The 20,235-nt window shown below is 38.8% G+C and overlaps 2 protein-coding genes across 3 annotated transcripts in view; one reads left to right on the forward strand and one right to left on the reverse strand.

Annotated features, from left to right (window-relative positions):
• The window catches only part of NUF2 (NUF2 component of NDC80 kinetochore complex), a gene marked incomplete in the record, with an annotated part of 506,946 nt that extends 491,152 nt beyond the window's left edge, over window positions 1-15,794 (reverse strand). The window contains 2 exon segments of the mRNA XM_044088667.1: window positions 15,332-15,476; window positions 15,593-15,794.
• A 146-nt stretch (window positions 15,795-15,940) lies between these two features.
• The window catches only part of LRGUK (leucine rich repeats and guanylate kinase domain containing), a 1,953,320-nt gene continuing 1,949,025 nt past the window's right edge, over window positions 15,941-20,235 (forward strand). Inside the window, exon 1 of one of the 2 annotated variants that reach the window (XM_044088664.1) lies at window positions 15,941-16,291. In XM_044088664.1, the coding sequence (XP_043944599.1) occupies window positions 16,109-16,291 (183 nt within the window). In that variant the 5' untranslated portion in view covers window positions 15,941-16,108. The remainder of the gene's footprint in view (window positions 16,292-20,235) is intronic. The other variant, XM_044088665.1, reaches the window with a different exon arrangement.

A 20,235-nucleotide genomic window follows, 5' to 3' on the forward strand; every position in this document is an offset into this window, starting at 1 on the left:
TCAATGACAGAGTCATTGAACCACTATTAGATCGATTGACTGATTGTGTTTGTCTATATGAAGAGAGACTATTAGAACAAAAGAAACAAACTGTCCAGTGACATATATGATTTTCAGCATGGCCAAGTCTTTACCTAGGTATAACAGGAATGGACCAGACGGATTTGTTGTTTCTAATGACAAAACGGAATATTAAAATGTATCTAGCAATGTTAATTATGGTAAAAATAATTCTGCTTTAACAAACTGTCCTAAAGCATATCCATTGGATACTATTACTAACAATAGTTGTGTTATTAATTTTGATGGCTTAAGGAATGACTACTACTGATAATGTATTATCACAGTCTGCTGAAATTACATCTCCTGATAATTTGATCACAGGTAGTGCAATAGGGAGAGCAGAAACTGGTAAATGACAATCTGGATTCTAATATTGTAAATAGAACAGGATATATTTACAAGGATCCAGTGCAACAGGGAGAGCAGAAACACTGGTAAATGACAATCTGGATTCTAATATTGTAACTAGAACAGGATATATTTACAAGGATCCAGTAGCGCGTAGTAAGACATCTACCATACATACTAGCACGGAGCCCTTTCCCTATAGCCGATGTAAACGGCCGTGGGTGGAATCGCTCAATGAGCAGAGGGAGGCAGAAGAGGAAAGCCTCAGGAATAGAAATGAAAGAACCACCCTAAAGAAAATGTGGGAGAGAATGACCTAGTGTGGAATCTTTCACACAGGCCTTTAGATAGGTTTGAATTGGAAGTGTTAAATAAGGGATTATCTTTTGTTCCATCTAGAAAAGGTGATGTAACTGATACAATATTGGATATTAAACTTTTTGTAAGGAATGTACAATTAAAAATGCTATTTGCAGAGAATACTGCTGGAACTTCAAGTAGAGTATTTAAAAGACCAAGCACATATGTTCCAAACTTGCATCCCCTATTAGATGCCTTCAGTAGAATTGTAGAGAAGGATATATATTTATTGAAGAATGACCTTTATGCAGATGCTAGGAGAAATAATTTAACATCTAAACAAGTTAAAGCTTTACAGGATCTAAGAAATAAGGCCTGCAGATAAATGGGGCCCTATTGTAATATTAGATATTTTATGATCACAGTACGATTGAGATGTTAAAATAATACTCATTTTTATGAACCTGTTCCTATTTTGAGTGCACAAGAGCATATACTTAGTGTGTATAATACTGTTGATGATTTATTTAAAACAGATAATTAATTCTGATTTATATAATTTTTTGCTTGTTGAAAACCCCACTATACCAACTATTCAGGGGCTACCTAAGGTGCATAAGGACTTAATGAACCCCCCTATGAGACCAATTGTATCAGGTCGAGGGTGGGTTACTGAACCACTTTCCATACTGATGGAAAAAAAACTTTGAGACCTATAGTGGAGATGAATATATTCATATTAAGGGATTCTAAACAGTTATTAGATCTATATGAAGGAACCAAGTCATTATCTGACAATATTCCATTTACAATGGATGTTAAATCATTGTTTACCAACATCCCTAATGAGACGGGAATTGAAAGTATCCATGTATACTTCAGTTTAAACATTCTAGTATGTTAACCAAACAAATAGAATTTGTCTATTATTGGAAATGGTGCTAGAAAATAATGTCTTTTTATTTAAATCAGCAGTTATATCTACAAAAGGATAGCGTAGCTATGGGCACTTGTGCCAATAGCTACGCCAACCTAGTGATGGCCTTATGGGAAGAAGAAAAACTATTCCGTCTAGATTTATATCAGAAATACATCTCTTTTTACAGACGTTTTGTTGATGATTTATTCCTTTTGTGGACAGGCACTATGAAAGAATTGGACAGGTTTATGACGGAGGTCAATCTATTGACAACCTTTTTGAAATTCATGACTACATCCAATGATAACATAGCCTTTTTGGATGTATGTATTCAACGTCTCGAAAATGGAAAACTTAATACAGGTGTTCATAGTAAATCCTGTCATAAAAATACTTTGTTGCACAGGGATAGTATGCACCCTGGCCACATTTTCTCTAACATTATTAAGGGTCAAGCTATGAGAGTATCGAGACTGAACCCCCTACAAAGTAATTATGAAACAGAATTAGGTGAATTAAATGAAAAGTTGTTGATGAGGAATTATAAAACTGCAGAGATAGAGGAAGGTTGTTTTAAATACAAATCATATTAGAACAGATATAGCTTGTCCTATTTTTTTCTGAAAGAGGTATAAGTGTTTATAAGGAAGAAAAGATAAATGAATTTGAAGATATAAACAGGCAGCAAAAAGTTACTTTATACTACACCCAAGATATACAATTGATTAAAGAGATCATCTTTAAGCATTGGGATATTTTAACAGTAAATCCTGAAATCAGAAATTTAAGTAGAACGGCCACAGTATATTTTTAAGAACAAAAAGAACTTACATAGGTTATTGTGCTTCCCTAACCAAGTTCAAACAAAGGAACTCGGCTCATTTTATTATGGAACTCGACCATGTAAGAAATGTAATTTTTGTACTTATATTGCCGATATTAATATGTTTGTGCACCCTACAACATCTCAAATTTTTACTTTTAAGGTTAATGCAACTTGTGACAGAGCATTTAGTATATCTGGCTACTTGCACAGAATGCTCTGCGTTCTATGTTGGAAAAACCAATAGGAAGCTAAAGAATAGAATTAGGGAGCACATTTATCAAATCAGAATTAAATCTGAGATTAATGCACTCTCAAAACATATTTTACGGGAAGGTTCTATGCATCGTTTCAGATTTATGGTAATACACACTAATATTCCTAGTAACAGGGGAGGAGATATAAAGAATTATACAGAACAAACAAACTAGTTGGATAATTAGGTTACAAGCGCATATACCCCCTGGCTTAAATGAGAAAATTCCATTGAAACCTGCACTTGAAGGCAGAAGGATCAAACACAGACATAAATGAAATCAGAAATATACAAAGAAAATTTATCACACAATACATATGATTTTTATTTACAAGGTTTTATATCTATGAGTGCACGTTTTGTTTTTTACTGTTAGTTATAAATCTTCTAATTAATTAATAAATGATAATTTAATTATCTCATTAATCAATTTAGTATTGAGATATATATTCAGTTGCTTGAAGCACACACTTGTAATGGTTTGAAAAAGCTACATAGTGAAAGCGCTCATCGTTTTGTCTCAATAAAAGTTTTATACAATTTTTATATAACCAGTTCTGGTTGTGGAATATTTATGAATACCTACGAAGAGGTTCTGGAAGTCTGAACAGATTTCTATTGTGTGTTCTTGCACTGTTTTTCGTATCTGGATTCTGGTACAAGGTCTGAATAGACATTAATTTCGCTCACTCTTTGGTGTGAATTGACTGACTGCTTGGTTTGATCTTGAACGGAATCCGTTATTGTTATATTATTCAAACAATATTTTCTGTGATGCCTGGAGGTCAATTAGAATAGAACTACTGTACTGAAGGGGAGAAGATGGGTTAGTACTGGTGTACTTTTTAGTTGACTTGGTGATGAAAGTTTTGGCTCTGTATAGCACACCAAGTTTTCTATGCGTTCTTAGTCATCATCAAATGGCCATTAGTTTTGTACTGGATTGGAGGTAACTGAGAACTGTATTGTTAAGGGAGTACATTTTGAATTTTTTTCCATGCAAGAGGGATTTAGGAAAGAAACATAGCAATTTAGTTTTCTTTGGATTTGGCACAAATCGAAATTGGAGCCATTTTTTTGGCTGAAGTAAGAGCTTCTTGGGTTATCTACTGGAGATGCGTTATGTTATTGGATCGGCATACAAATGTTTAGTTATCTGCATACTGGATTAATGAGGCTTGTACGGTGGGTGTCTAATGTATTGGTGATAATATCTGAAGAGCACAGGGACAAGGATAGAGCCCCTGTGTTACTCCCATGGTGGCAGGGAGGAAGGGTGAAAAGGTGGTGGAGCATATTTTCACAGGTTGTTTAGGAGTCATTTTATACAAAGATGTAGGCACTGGTGTTAAAGATGAACTGGTTTGAGGTAGGCAGCTGTGGCGTGTGTTATTAGTGGGAATTTACAGAGGGAAGCTATGCTATCTATAAAGAAGTTGATTTGTGTAGCAATTTCAAGAGGGGTTTTGAGTAATGGATTTGGATTATTTGTTTTGAATTTCTTTTTTTTTTTTTTTTACACTGAAGATCAGAAATTTTGGGATTGGTTTTTTGAATGCCAATATAGTATTTTTTGTCGGCTTTTTATACTTCACTAAGCTGTTGTAGCTTTGAGGCATTTTGTATTTTTGCCATTTATTCCTGGCTTTGCCTCCATCTTGCAGCACAAGTAATCTACTAATTTTAGGTCAGCCAAAGTGAATGGATTTGTTTTTCTTTTTTTAATCGCTATGGAGCTAGGCTCTTTAGGATATTTAGGAAGATGGTGTTTATTTACTGCTTCATCTATGGGGAGGATTTTCAGGATATTCCACTTAATAGATGCTAGTGTGATGTTAAACTTGTCAGCATTAAAGATGAAAAGATTAGGAGACCTTTTGTAGGTCTGTTGTTTTTAGGAGGTGGGGGATTACTGAATGTCTTAAAGTGGAGAGGTCATCACTTAGGGAATTTGGAAGTGTACTTGCACAGTTGTAAACTTGCTGGAATGTGATGCAAGGATCCAGTCTAAGGTGGAGTTTTGTTTTGCCTAGACACGTGGATATATTTATGTTTTTTTTTATTTGTGGGGGACCTGGAAGCGAGGTCGAGCCAATTAATATTCACATCCCCTAGTAGTATTTATGTGGAATTTTTGTAGCCGTCCACATTAGGATAACTTCATTGTGCCTATATTGTCCCCTGAAGGGATATAGAGGGATCTCTACCAAATTTAATTTTAGTACTACACCTCGATAGGGAGAGATCTACTAACAGTTTGGAAATATTAGGTCTACAGCACCTCCTTTCTTATTTGTACGCTCATTACAAATAGTGCCAATCATTTAGAATAATTCCAGCATCCTCTCCTGCCCATGAACAGCTGATGTCACTTAAATGGGCACTCACACATTCTTCATTCTGTGAGTTTGTCCAACATAAAAACTACATGTACATTGTACAAGATAAACGACAGACATACTTTCTATGTTATGTTATCAGATAACAAAATGCCCTTTACAAACTGCGTGCAATAAAAGACTGTTCTTTACATAAATATAATTTTTAAGTGTTAATTTCCACAGAGACTACATCCACTTTGTTGCACCACAGGTCTATCCATTTTTCTAGAAACGGAGGGACTATTACAAATTAGGATACAAAAATACTGAAACTTTTCAGAAAGGAACTGGTAGTGAACATCAAGAGAGTCTGAAATGATACCAGAGTTTACCTAATAGTTAAAAAAAAAAATTCATCCATTTGTTTGAAAAAAATCTTTTGGATCATAGGCAAACAAATTAGGATCTGGAATTATTGGGAAATTGGCTAGGCTTGAAATGGCCCACAAGGGCAGCTAGCCTAGTACTTATCTTTGAACCTTGAAATGGCCCACAATGGCAGCTAGCCTAGTACTTATCTTTGAACCTATTTAACTGTTGATGTGCTTCTACAGAACAATCCTTCCTGTTCCAGATGACAGCTCTCCCACTCATCATCCATGGTGACTAGTACATTATTTTCTTGTAAGTTCTTAAGTGCAGTAGATTTTTCCCTAGACTTATTACCTCTAAAAGTTCCTAAATACATTAGCAGATTTAAGAAATCATCATCATCTTTCGGCTGTTCCCATTAGGGGTCGCCACAGCGGATCATCTGTTTCCATTTCTTCCTGTCCGCTGCACCTTGCTCTGTCACACCAACCACCTGCAAATACTCTCTCACCACATCCATAAACCTCATCTTAGGCCTTCCTCTTTTCCTGTTACCTGGTAGCTTCATCCCTTGGCATATTTTTCCCAATATACTAAGCATCCCTCCTCAGCACATGTCCAAACCATCGTAATCTTGCCTCTGGCTTGGTCTCCAAACCTTCCAACCTGGGCTGACCCTCTAATATACTTATTCCTCATCCTGTCCACTGTCACACCCAGTGCAAATCTTAACATCTTTAAACTCTGCCACATCCAGCTCTAACTCCTGCATTTTTTGTCAATGCCACTGTCTCCAACCCATATAACATAACTGGTCTCACTACCCTCTTGTAGACCTTCCCTTTCACTCCTACTGGTACTAGTCTGTCACAAAGCACTCCTGACGCTCTTCTCCACCCACTCCATCCTGCCTGTACTCTCTTCATCTCTCTTCCACACTCACCATTACTCTGAACTATTGATCCCAAGTATTTAAACTCATCCACCTTTGCCACCTCTACTCCTTGTATCCTCACCATTCCTCTGTCCTCCCTCCCACACATATATTCTGTCTTAGTCCTGCTGACCTTCATTCCTCTTAAGAAATAATTCTTTAATAATGGCTTCCTCAAATGTCTTCTCTATTGGAAAACAACAAAGATGAACCAACGTATTTAAAAGGAACCACATCCAGGTTAGTCTCCCGATGTTGCTTTCCCTCATTTTTTTCCAAACAGGTGACACAAATATTGAGCCACTAAACACCTGCGCTTGGGACACAATAGGGGAATAAAACTTAAACCTTTATTTAATACACTGAATTCAACATCACTAAGCTGGCTAAGGAGAAATATTCATCAATAATCATTCAGATTCTTACATTGTTCATATTTAAAATCCTGAAACACTGCACCTTTCTGTACAGTGTTGAGTACTGCCCCAAAGAGGTAGGAAACAAATTATCACTCTAAAGTGTAGGTATTATATTTGCCCACCCAAGTTCACCTCCAGACTCACCAAGTGCTCCAGAGTCTGAAGTGCTACTGCACAAAGCCACATATATATTATAGCAATAACCAATGACTAGGTATGGTACATTAAAGATTTACCCATGGTTGGTGTGGATTAAACAAAGGCAACCAGGGGTAAAATCTTCAATATACCATACCCAGTCATTGGTTACTACTATTATACAAGGACATTTAAGAAAAATAATTACTTGCTTTTCCTAAATAATGTCTTTGTGTAATGGCTCCATGGTGTTATTCCTCTTTCGTTAGATATCCCGTTGCTTTTCTGAAGTACTGCGCATATGTACGGGACTTGTTCCCACACTTACACAGTACATCAGTGCTTTGGAAAGGAAGCAACAGAGAAAGGAAGATATCAGTTGCCCTTTTAAAAAAGTTGAGATCCCTTACTATCCTGGGTCAATAAGGGGCTTAAATCCTCACTACTGACTCCAATATGGAACTGTCACTTAAACAGAATATTTCACAATTTTCATCTAAGAGCACAACTGGAACACGCTCTATTTTCTGAGATTGGACTACATACCTCTGTCCACCCAAATGTATTTTCTTATTACACACCCAAATGTATTTTCTTATTACACACTTCGGAGCAAAGTGTCCCAAGTTTAAGATCTCTAATACACTCGTACTCAAAGTAAATTTAAATCTCACACATCCAAACACTTCTGGGAAAGCCTGACACATTTCCAGCTGTGTCTTTCCCAAAATAATACAGTAAAGATGGCACCAATCAGATGGTTGTCATTCCCTCCTAAAGGGGTGCCCAATTATGAAAATTAATCAAAATAAATGATAGCTGTAACCAGAACAGCCAGTCCTTCAAGGTAACCTGGGGAATATCAAACGGGTAGAAGCACACACTAAAGAAAACACTGATTTCCAGCCACAGTGTAAAGTAATGAAAACAGATAAGTAAAATGATTACAATATCTTAAATCAATAACTCTCAAACACCAGAAATGTAAAATCAAACTGCAGGATAGGAGTTCATTATTCTAGAAAACCTCTAACTTAATAACCAAGCTTTCCTGATCTAACTAAAGAATACTGTCCCTGATCTACTCTAAGATATAATAGCAAGGCCAAGGCAAGCTTACAGTTTTTTTGGCGAGTTCTCTTTTCTTGGTGTCCACTGACTGCCCAGCACTTAAACTTCAGCCTCAACTGTCTAATTTCAAAATATAACAGCCGTTTAAAAAAATTATTTTTCTCTCGATCAGCTGTTTAATCTCTTAGCAACCATAAACATTCTAATGACATCACTCACTTCTCAGCCGATTCTCTACAGTTTATACTTCAGAATGTCCCCCTCAAACATGTGCAGTTACAAAAACTAACCATTTTAGCTCCATACTACCTCGCCCTAACATCCCAGTTTCCCCCCATCTATCCCCCTTAAATAACCTTGTACTTTTCCCATTTAAACTTATATGGTTATAACAGTTTTTAAATTCTACAAAAGCACAATACAACTTAACCTATTCTCTAAACTGTCTTACTACTTCTCCAACCTAACCCTATCTCCCATTAGCAATCTATTATCAGGTGATATCCATCCTAACCCAGGCCCCCCCTCCTCAACAATCAAGGACAAATCCATAATACTCACTGCCTTAAACTCTCAAAGTATAGTGAACAACGTCCCAAACCTCCATGCCTAGCTAACACATCATAAACCAGACATCTTATCCATCTTGGAAACATGGTTAAAGCCCCATATAAAAGACTCAGAATAGTTTGGTGGGAGTATTTCTATCATCAGAAGAGACAGGTCCCATAAAAAAGGTGGAGGAGTAGCTCTCCCCTACTCAACCTCCCTGTCAGTTACCCCCTACAACAAACCCACTCCTCAATTTAATAACGCAGAACTACTCATAACACTACTTCAAGTTAAACACAAACACATATGTATAGTTTCATTCTACATCCCCCAGGAGATAATGTATCCACACTGAAAGACATCCTCTCCTGGCTTACCAACAACATTAGTAATGAGACTACAATCTTAGGTGACATGAATATTAACTGGATCTCCATTTAGTCTCCCACAAACCCACTTAACATCAACCTACATAGATTCACACAACTAATTACCTCTATCACACACCCATCAAAACATCTCTCCACTGGCAGTATCCTGGACTGGATCTTAGTCTCTCATCCCCACTATTTCTCAGACAGTGGAACTCTTCCAGACCCCCTTGGTGACCATATACCCATCTTCACTCACCGACTCCCCTTAATCCAACATCATACCCATAACTATATTACAACACGTAATCATAAAAATTTTAATCCATCAACCTTTACTAACTCCCTAAAAACAATAAACTGGAATTGTCTAAAAACACTACCCTTAGATAACGCTGTCGCTCATAACACCACATCCCTAAAACTACTAGACTTCCATGCTCCTCTAAGAACAAAAAGAATAAAAACTAAAACTACCCCATGGCTCACCAAAAACACACTAGCTACCATGCTGAAAAGAGACAAAGTCTGGGCGAAATACCAGAAAAATAAGACCCCCCCCCCATCCATAATGAATATAAAACTCTTATAAAGAGAGTAAAAAAACTCATCTCTGATAGTCAAAATTACTTCTCCATACTTCAAAACAACAACAAAACAAATCCTCAAAAATTCTGAAAAAGCATCTCCACTCTACTTCATCCCAGTAAAACAGCCACCCCAACCCCTGACCCTAATGCCACAGACATAGACTTAGCTACTCAATTCAATTCTTTCTTCATTGAATCCATTTCCAAATTAACCTCTTCCTTCTCCAACAACACACACTCCAACTCACCTCCATCCTACCCCTACTACACTCAACCCAACACTATATCCAATGCCACACTCATATCTACTAACTCTTACCATCCACCTCCTCTCCTACTCTCACTCCCTCATTTTCTCCACCCCCTCCAATATCCACCTCCTCTCCTACTCTCTCTTCCCCCTCCTCTTCAACCCCTAACACCCCTCTGCACACCCCCCCCCCCCTTCTCACTAAAACCTATACCCACACACCCTACAAAACTCCTTCAGAAACTAAAACCATGCACCAATGCTCCTGATGACATTCCTTCTTACTTTCTCAGCTCAGCGGCTGAAGCAATTTCCTACCCCATTAGCATACTAATCAACCGCTCAATTCAAGAAGACATAGTCCCCCAAATCTGGAAAAAGGCCTTCATCATACCTTTACATAAAGGTGGCAATAACAACAATGTTTCCAACTTCTGCCCCATTGCTATCCTATCTCCCATCTCTAAACTCCTGGAAAAGTGCATCCAACTTCGACTCCTACCATATCTCATAGATAACCTACTTTCTCCTACACAACATGGATTCAGACCAAATCACAGCACTATGACAGCACTCCTCTCCTTCCTTGAAACTGTAAATAAAGCCAGGGGCTCTGGCCTTATTGTCTCCACCCTTCTACTTGACCTCTCTAAGGCCTTTGACACTATATCACATAGTGTGCTTCTAACCAAACTCTCCAAACTTAACCTATCTTCCTCTACTTTCAACTGGTTCTCTAGCTACTTATCTAATAGATGTCAAGCAGTAAAATGGAAAAAGGCAACCTCCTCATTTCTTCCTCTACTTTCAACTGGTTCTCTAGCTACTTATCCAATAGATGTCAAGCAGTAAAATGGAAAAAGGCAACCTCCTCATTTCTTAACACACCAACTGGTGTCCCCCATGGATCCATATTAGGTCCCCTCCTCTTCAATATATTTATAAATGATTTCCACAAAGTTATCCCTCTCTCCAATATCATCCAATATGCAGATGATTCAACCATTATCTGCGCTGCCTCAACTATCCATACCTTCATAAAGCTAACTCAAGATGCCTTTTCGACCATTGAACAATGGATGAGAACAAATCACCTAGCACTCAACACCTCTAAAACCAAATTAATGATATTCACCCCTACTAAATTCAACTCTCTCAATACAAATGCATTCTCTATTACTAGTGAGAATAACATTCCACTGGAACTAGTGACACAGACCAAATTACTTGGGAGTCCAAATTGATAACCAACTAAAATTCAACTCCCATCTACAACTAAACATAAAAAAAAAAAACATCAAAAACTAGGGATGCTCTATCGACAAAAGCTCTACCTTACAACTGCCACTAAAATCACTCTCTCTACTTCCTTTCTTATTCCCTCCCTTCTCTATGGAGCTCCACTACTAACCTACAAATCTCCCTGAAAACACAACTTTCCTCCTGCTACAATAAAATCGCCAAGTTTGCTACCAACCAAAAGTCTTCCTCCCACCACTGCTCCTCTCTCCAACAACTAAAATGGCTAGAACCTAACCAATAATCTCACCTACACACAACTATCCCTTGCACATAAACTAATTTTCAAACCCTCCCTCTCTTCTGTGTTAAAATTCTATCAGGTATGTGCATTTTGAAGGTCCAACAACCAAAACCTATTAGAAATGTACAAACCAACCCGTCCCCCAGGCAAACATCTCCTCTCACATGGCTTAGCACGTCTCTGGAACTCTCTACCTCCATCTATCCGTACTATCTCTAACCATTTCATGTTCAAAAAATCTCTTCATGCTCATCTACTTTCCCAGTGGGAATGCTCTTGCTCCCACCCTACTTAACTACACTGAACATTCCCATTTCCTCCTAGTCCTGCTTACACCCTTGATTTCTCTCTCATTATTCCTTACCTCTCACATTCCCATTATTACCATAGAATGTGTAAGAATACTCTACCTCTCACATGGAGAACTCTCTTTATGAAATAACTCTAGTAGAATTTTAAATTTAGAATTTTGAATTTATGTATAATCCTTTTTAGCTTTAACACTGTTAAATTAATTGAATTTTGTCTACTTGAAAGTTTTATAATTGTTAAGGATGTATAATACCTACTGTAATCTATATTGTTCTGGAGCTTTTCTCCCCAGGACTCCATTGAAAACGGGTTCATTTTGGCCCAATGGACTATCCTGGTAAACCAACTGCAAATAAATAAATAAAAGTATCAAAGCAGTGACAGATTCTTTAAACATTCTGTTTAAACAGGGAAATACATTTTAAAAACGTATTTACATTTTCACAATTAGGCATGCTGGCATACAAGTTAATCTGAGAATATGCACAAATCTCCTGCTAAACATGATAAAACAGATGACAGTTTTTTCAGTTTCTTCACAAGAGGTACGAGAGACACAGAATGGAGAAAATACAAGAAAAATCAGGTATGTTCCTTTAGTTTTGAACAACGTACCCGATTTTCCTAGTATTTTCTCCATCCTGTCCGGATTTCTAATTTATGGTGAAGAAAACAAAGTTAGAACATATATTCATGGAAGAAAGTCTGGGAGACCTTTTTCCATTGGCATATGGTCAATTTACAACAGGCACGCTGGTTGGGCTGACCAATCAGCGCACTCTTTTTTGAATGTTAATGGCCAGTCATTGTATAATATATGTTATACTTGTCTACCATTAATCAGCCCCTTTACAAAATTGCAGGCACCACACATTCTCATCCCACTTTAACTTGGGTCCTTTACTCAAGCAATTTTTTACGGTCTTATTTCTGGTATAAACAAATTCAGGTCTTGCTTATTTTTACTGCCTTGAACTTCATTAAATGTCAGATCTTGCAATATAATTGTTTTACTAACATTTTTGTGAATTATGTATATACTAATGTAATACACAGTCAACATAAGATGATGGATGGGGGGTACCCTGTGAAGAATCAAATCTTGCCTAAAGTAATAGTAAAGCCTTAATTTTATGCAACAATCTTTTGTTTTTTCTTTACAATGATTGAGCATTTATGTTCATAATAAAATCATATAACTATATTTAATTCTGAAATAAAATGTATTAAACAAAACACAGGCAGAATACAATCATTTAATAAACCACTGCAACTAAATTTGGGTTTAACAAAAATGTAACGGTTTCTGTATTACACAAGAGTGCACTAATTCATCCTTCTGATATTTGTATGTTCCTTTGCATTGATTACAGAACTAGTAAAAAGTTATTTATAGAATTAATAAAAAGAAAGGCGATGTAGTGTACTGGCTCACCATCTGTTTTGCACAGGAATGGGCATGGCCAGAGTGATTTGACAGGCGTAATGCCTGTGCGGTCATATACAAATGATGTATGATTGGCATGCCATGCAGATTTGCCAATGACATCAAGCACACATTTGATTGTTGAACAGTTTCTTTCTAAAGTTCTCTCTTCCTCAATGGAGTGCAATCTCAGAGCTGGTATATTGAATTGGGGGAGGTGGGTGCGGGGGGGGGGGGGGGGGTGCAGAGAAAACAGTAACTGAGGATATACCTCACCGGTACTGCCCTGTCGCTTCTTACTTTTACACCAGTGTTTACCTTTGAAATACGCAAGGCAATCCTTGGGCTTTGTATTAGAACATTACCCCACCATGATTTTCGCGCAGGAATGGGTATGCCCTACACGACTGACAGGGCTGAGTGACAAGCCATGCAGATTATACAGTGACATGGTGAATATCCATTGTGAATACTCATTCTCTGGCCGTTTTTAAACACAGATTTCATGCTTTTTTGGTTATCTTTAATTAGCGTTACTACAGCTTTTAGTACACGATATGTAAAACAGAGATTAAATAAAGTTTTCCTCATTTTCTACATTTATAAGTGCACCGTCAAAAGCACCACATGTCCTGGGTGTCTGAACTTAACCACATACTGTGTTGTAGGGTAAGAAGCAGGTCAGAAGGGAAGTATGTACGCAGTATCCACAAGTTCCCGTTTTGCAGTCCATTCCCATAACCCGTGCACCCCCCCCACCTTTATTTGGTTTAAAGCTGTGTAGTAATTGCTTTTTGCAGGGGGGCAAGCACCCCCCACCTTTCTTTAAGCATTTTTCTGGAGATAAAGCAACAAGCAATATGCTGAGGCAGTGGAACAATAAATGCAATAAAAAAAGACCTCCCAGAAAGGTCGCCACCCGCACCTTTACAGAATACGAATTTTAAGTCTGTGTAATAGTTTTTATACATGCAGCATACTATGTGTTCGCATCCCTCCTCTTTAAAGAATTGTAATTCTCAGCCTAATAGTGTAATACTTTTGTATAAATGCAGCATATTCTGTGATCGTTTGAATAGGTAAATCCGTTTGGATCAGTACAGCATTTGTAAGTACACGTTCTGCCAAATTGTTTAGTTGCGTGGAGTCTGCATGTACTCCCCGTGGTCGAGTGACATTTAAAGACATGCAGGTAGGTGTGTGCGTGAATGGTTGTGCCTTCTTTTAAGGTTGGGTGTCAGGCTGGCACCTCAGCACCATAAAAATCCACTGCCAATCATTAGCCGACAGGCGTTCCGCTGTGGCAACCCTAACTGGGAAAAACCAAAAGACTTCGGTTTTTCCCATGTTTATTGAAAGCACTTTTCAAAATAAACTTCATGAGCAAAGTGCTGGGCGGATTTTGGGCTATCCTTGCTACTGCGCATCGGGTGAGGTAATGTTCCAATACAAAACCCATTCCTGTAGTACTTTAAAATACTGAAACAGCAGTCTACTGTGAACTGGCAAGTATGCCCTTTTACTGTTTGATAACACCTATCGTCCAAATTGCGTTTAAATACCAAGGTATATTTGCATTGCAAATCCATTCCTGACATTATACAAATAGTTTCCATGAATACCCAATTCCACATGCATGTGCTGCCTCATCACGATGAATATTCATACAGATGAGAACCACATCACACTGGTTATTCATAAGTACAGACAGACGTCAACCAGGTGGGCCGGGGGTTAGGGCAGTGTTTACTACAGCGGATCTGGTGAGCCAGTACATTACTGCATCGCCAAGGAAGATTTCGAGTGAATGATTAATCTGCATGGTCATTTAACACACAATTTTGTTACACTCGGGTTTGTATTAGAACACTACCCTACCAGATGCGCAGTATTAAGGACTGCCCAACACCCTGCACTAATGTTTATTGCTTCCGTACGTGTAAATACACAAGATCTGCGTCCATATGAATATTCAAACCACTTAATTGTTCATCTTCATTCAAAGTAGATAGACGCGGACGCAACTGACCTGAATGCAAAATATATAACGTTGCATAAATATATAATGCAATATATTCGAAACAAAGTTTAAAATGTGAAATAGTAAAGTTTAAAATTGTAAAAGTTATGCAATAATTGTGCCTGGCAGTGTTGTAAAACAAAGCAGTGTTGTGGTGTTTACCATTTTCCGCAAAGTAGTGGCATATTTTAAGTAGGGGCGGGGGAGATTGGGGTGCAAGGAGGCTTTCCTCTGCAAAAGCGATTACTACACTGTACTATACTATAAAAATGATTTTGGTAATTTTTTTTCATTCTTACTTACAACTTTCCAATATTTGAATAACCCCTGTACGTCCGGAGATTGTTTTAATGGCACACTACGACCACACAATGAGTATTCACGATGATGCCAGCAAATCTGTTACATCACCTTCAGCTCACTTCTCAGTTGGCAGTTGCTCGAGCCTCTATAGTAAAATGGCAATTTATGAATTAGGAATAATTACCCAGTTTAATTTATTCAGAAACTACAAAATGCAACCAACTGCTTAAAATCTTCATAATGGAAAAAAGTAGGACTTACTTTTGTTTTCATTCACAGCTAATTGTTAATCCTTTTTGTCAAATGTTACAAAATGTCAGCTCGAAATTTGTTATGCCAAGCGATCCAACCAATATGCAATTCAAGTACTTCACTAATCTGTGATAAAAAATTATTTGTTTCAGAACACGAGTACTAGACAATAACTCAAACTTTTCAAACACAGGAAAACCTAACTAGATTGGGCGCCAAACTAGTTTAAAACGGGCCTTTCATTCTAATATGCCTACGTCAAGTAAAGTGTTTTTCTGGGAGTTGTAGTACACAACTCTCCGTTTTAGAATGTAGTAGTTTTAACGCGGAGCACTCCTTGCTGCTAGGCAACGGTGTCCACGCTGTCTGTGCTCTGCCAGTGTGTACTTAAGTAAGAATATTACAAAACGGACAGCATGTGGTGTTTTTAAAATGTTGTGAGCCATAAAGAGAACAAACAAACGCGGAAGGAACGATTTTGCAGTGTAGAAACTTATAGAGAAACGCCTTTGATAGTTTATAAAAATGCCTGTTGAACATAGCGCTGTAGACTCATCAGAGGTTTTACCTGTGAGAATTGAGTTTGCTGTTTCTGGGAGGGGGACGCATACTAACACAGATCCTGGGAAAGGAGAGCTTAGTGACGACAGCTGTCACTCGGATGAGACTGAGAGTCATCGGCTTCGGGATCGAGAATGCGCTACACAGGTAATGGTTTGCGTGAAATTACTGTGGCGTTCGTTCTGGTAAATACGGTGAGAGATTATGTGAAATTAACTGGTTCGCAATTTGTATTGGATGTTCCTTTTCATTCTCCTCTCTCAGTTTAAGTGTGCAGTGTACCACCATTCGTAATGCGTAAAACGGTTTAAACACCAGTTGGGTTGCCACCTTTTCAAATGGCCAAAGTGGGACATTTTCAGGACACACATCAGATTTTACAGGCCGACACATACCCACAGTCAGTACAAAGAATAAAACTTTAGTTTTTTGCCTAAATAATAGCTTATTCTTGTAGCAGTTTAGTTGCTTATTCTGTTTCTTGTAACATTTAGGTATTTTAGATACAGAAATAACTATTTTATGCAACTATTACGTAAAATATGGGACATAATTATGTCCTACAATCTCAGGACATTTGCCATTTTTAATATATTTTATCAGGACACAACTGCCCACAGAGGGACTGTCCCTCGCAAAGTGGGACAGGTAGTAACCCTAAACACCAGAGGGTTTGTAAATACGAGAAAGTTGATTATTGTATATTACGGGTAGTTGGACTGGAAACAGATATTTATTTGTTTGCTTACTTCTTGCTAACGCCATAATCTTAAGCTGTGGTGCAGGAAATCTGAACATAGTATCAAATAATGGGGGGGCAAAATAGGAAAAAATCATGAATATTGCTTGTGACGCCCCTGCACTGGCCCAGTAATCAAGGAGCCTCAGTCCTCACCACTGACAACAGTGAGGGACGTACACAATGGAAGGATGACAAGTGTACACACACATAGTAAAGTACAATTTTCTGTAAGAGCGCACAGAGATCACAGACAGTCTGGGGCTGGTTTCTCCCTATTTTTTCCAGATCCCCAATAAGGCTCCCAATTGGCACAGCTGTAGAGATGAGTCCTTAGCCAGATTTCCAAGCCAAGTACTCCCAACACTCTTTCTGTCCAACCAGTGCTTCGTGTCCAAATAGCTGAACATGGGAGCACAATGTTCAACACCGGAAGTATACCCCTCACTGGTGAGATCAGATCACAAACTAATCTCGCTGGAGGTCCTCATCCCACCCCCACCTGAAATAAAAAAGACCACAGTAAAGAACTTCTCGAAAGCCGACTTCACACTTCTAAAGACTAGTGTGGTCTCCTTTAAGGCCCCCGAGCCGGCGGAAAACAGTACTCAAGCCGCTGAATCACTTGCAAATGCCTTCTACCAGCACCTGCAGGACTGCATGGATAAGGCAATCCCAAGCAAAACAAAGACTCTTTGTACCAAAGGCAAGCGTCCAGTCTGGTGGACCCCAGCCATAAACAAACTCTACAACAAAAGGAGGAAGCTACTACAAGATAGAGCAAAATCCTTAAAAGGTAAGACACCTTTGATCACTATAAGTAAAAAACTAAGAGCTCTCATAAAATCATCCAAAGCAAATTTTGAGAGAAAAATAGCTAAAGACTCAAAAGACAATCATAAGGCCTTCTTTAGCTATGTTAGAAACCTGGGAGGAAACTCCCAGATATGCTCAGAACTAGTTCAAAATGATGTGAAGATTACTGATCCTACAGACATTGCCAACATACTGGCTGACAGGTTCAGTGCAAACTTCTCCCCTCCCAAAGGAGAGATATCTATACCAAACGATTGCAGCCCCCCAAACATATCTAACGCCCAAGTGAGAACTGCTCTCTCCAAAGCAAAAAACACAGCATCCATGGGACCTGATGGTGTCCCCGGCTGTGTGCTCCACGAACTCAACGAGGAATTAAACCCACAGCTAGGACAGCTGTTTAATCATAGTCTCACCTCTGGATACGTACCCAGGTAGTGGCGCACTGCAACTGTGGTCCCACTTCACAAAGGCGGTGCCTCCACCGACCCTGGAAATTACCGGCCCATTAGCTTGACAAGCCTTATCTGCAAAGCCATGGAGAGGATCATAATGGACCTCATAAATAAAGACATAGGGAATTTGCAGACTTTGGATCCAACCCAGTTTGGCTTTGTCAAAGGCAGATCATGCCTTTTAAACTTGGTTGACTTTTGAAACAGTCACCAAAGCCATTGATGAGGGAAAGGCAGTCCATACAGCCTACCTCGATCTGGCGAAGGCCTTCGATACAATACCCACTCGGGTATCATTGAAAAACTCATCAGCTTAAATGTTAACCCATACATCACAAGATGGGTTGCAAACTGGCTGAGTGACAGAACCCACAGGGTCAGAGTTGCTGGCGCCATGTCAGACTCAAAGCCTGTCACAAGTGGTGTCCCACAGGGCTCAGTCCTGGGCCCACTCTTGTTTGGCATCTACTTTTCCAAGTACAAGCAAACACAGGAGGGTTATGGCTGACAAAGTTTGCAGATGACTGCAAACTGGGCCATAGTCGAAAACACATCTGACACAGATATCCTTCAGAAGGGTCTCACAGAAGCGGATAACTGGTGCCAGAGCCATGGCCTAAAGTTAAATGCCAAAAAATGCATAGTCATACCCTTCGGGAAAAACAAGGTTACCCTAGCTACCATATAGGTGGCAACCCACTGAGCACAGAAGAAGTTATCAGGGACCTGGGGACCCAGGTTGACAGTAGCCTGTCATTCGACACCCATGTAGCTAAAATAGTTAGGAAGACCTTCTACATTGCCCACCTTATCATGAAGGGATTCACATCTAGATCAAGGGAGGTCATAGTCTCCTATACTCATCACTCATCAGACCAATGATTGAGTACAATGCCCCATTCGGAATGTATCTGACCCGACACTTGCAGCAGCTGGAGAGGCCACAAAAGTTCCTCACCAAAAGGATAAAGGGTCTCAAAAATCTGTCCTATGCTGCCCGACTGAAAGAACTCCAGCTCTATTCAGTCGCTTACCGCTTGCTCAGAGGTGACCTTTGCCTGACATACAAGGCCATGTCAAACCCAGATTTGATGAATATGCTTCACCTCAAAAAATCTAGATCCGTCAGAGCCACAAGAGCGGGAGACTTAAACCTCAACATGACTATTAATAGGACGTGCTGGAGGGATAGATTCATCACCCAAAGACTCCCTATGCTGTGGAACAAAATCCCGGTATATGTGAGGCAGAGCACCTTGCTGGCCTTGTTCAAGAGAAATCTTGACCAATGGATGGGAGATCGCAGATATACCCCAGGGATTACCTCAGTGTCACTACTAGACAGAGGCACAGCAAAATAATGGGTATAGTTCCCCATACTAAAGGGGTGGCGTAAGCCACAAAACTATGGGCTAGGCTTGTAAATGCCCTCGGGCAGATAGCCTAGTATGAACCTATGAAACACACACTCACTTTGAGATTTGATTTTTACACAAACACACAACCGGGAAAGGCTGGCACAGGTTTACTAGCTATGCCCCCTTTGGCCCAGACCATAAGGTAATTATCACTGTCACTAGAACCCCTTATCTTCTACTTTAAGGCCCTTCCCAAAGGATGACCAATCCTACTTTGTGATGTTACTATAAATCCAAATGGTAAGTGTGACCAAGACTTGCAAGGCTATTTAGGAGTTGCCACCAAATACATATGCAAGTACTCCAAGAGCTTTAACATGTCTCACAAATAACCACAAAAATAGGTTTAAATATATTTAATAATAAATAAAAGAACAAGACAATACTCTGAAAACAAATACAGTTACATCAGACTTCAGAATCACAGGAAATATTTTAAAACAACATTGCACAGTCTCAAAAATAAACACATAAAACATCTATACTAATCTTTACTATATTCCTATATGTATCTAAACTATACTATGCCCTAAATAACATACTTACAAAGCAACACACAGGCAGAAGTGTTGATGAGGTCCAAGAAAAGATACAAAATGCCTGGTCTTTCTCTGAGAGAGTTCTTAAATTAATATCAAACGTTACTGCTGGGTCAGCTTGGAT

The sequence above is a fragment of the Protopterus annectens genome, chromosome 11.part0 (assembly GCF_019279795.1).
Source record: "Protopterus annectens isolate FY-2018-M chromosome 11.part0, PAN1.0, whole genome shotgun sequence".
Taxonomy (NCBI): domain Eukaryota; kingdom Metazoa; phylum Chordata; order Ceratodontiformes; family Protopteridae; genus Protopterus; species Protopterus annectens.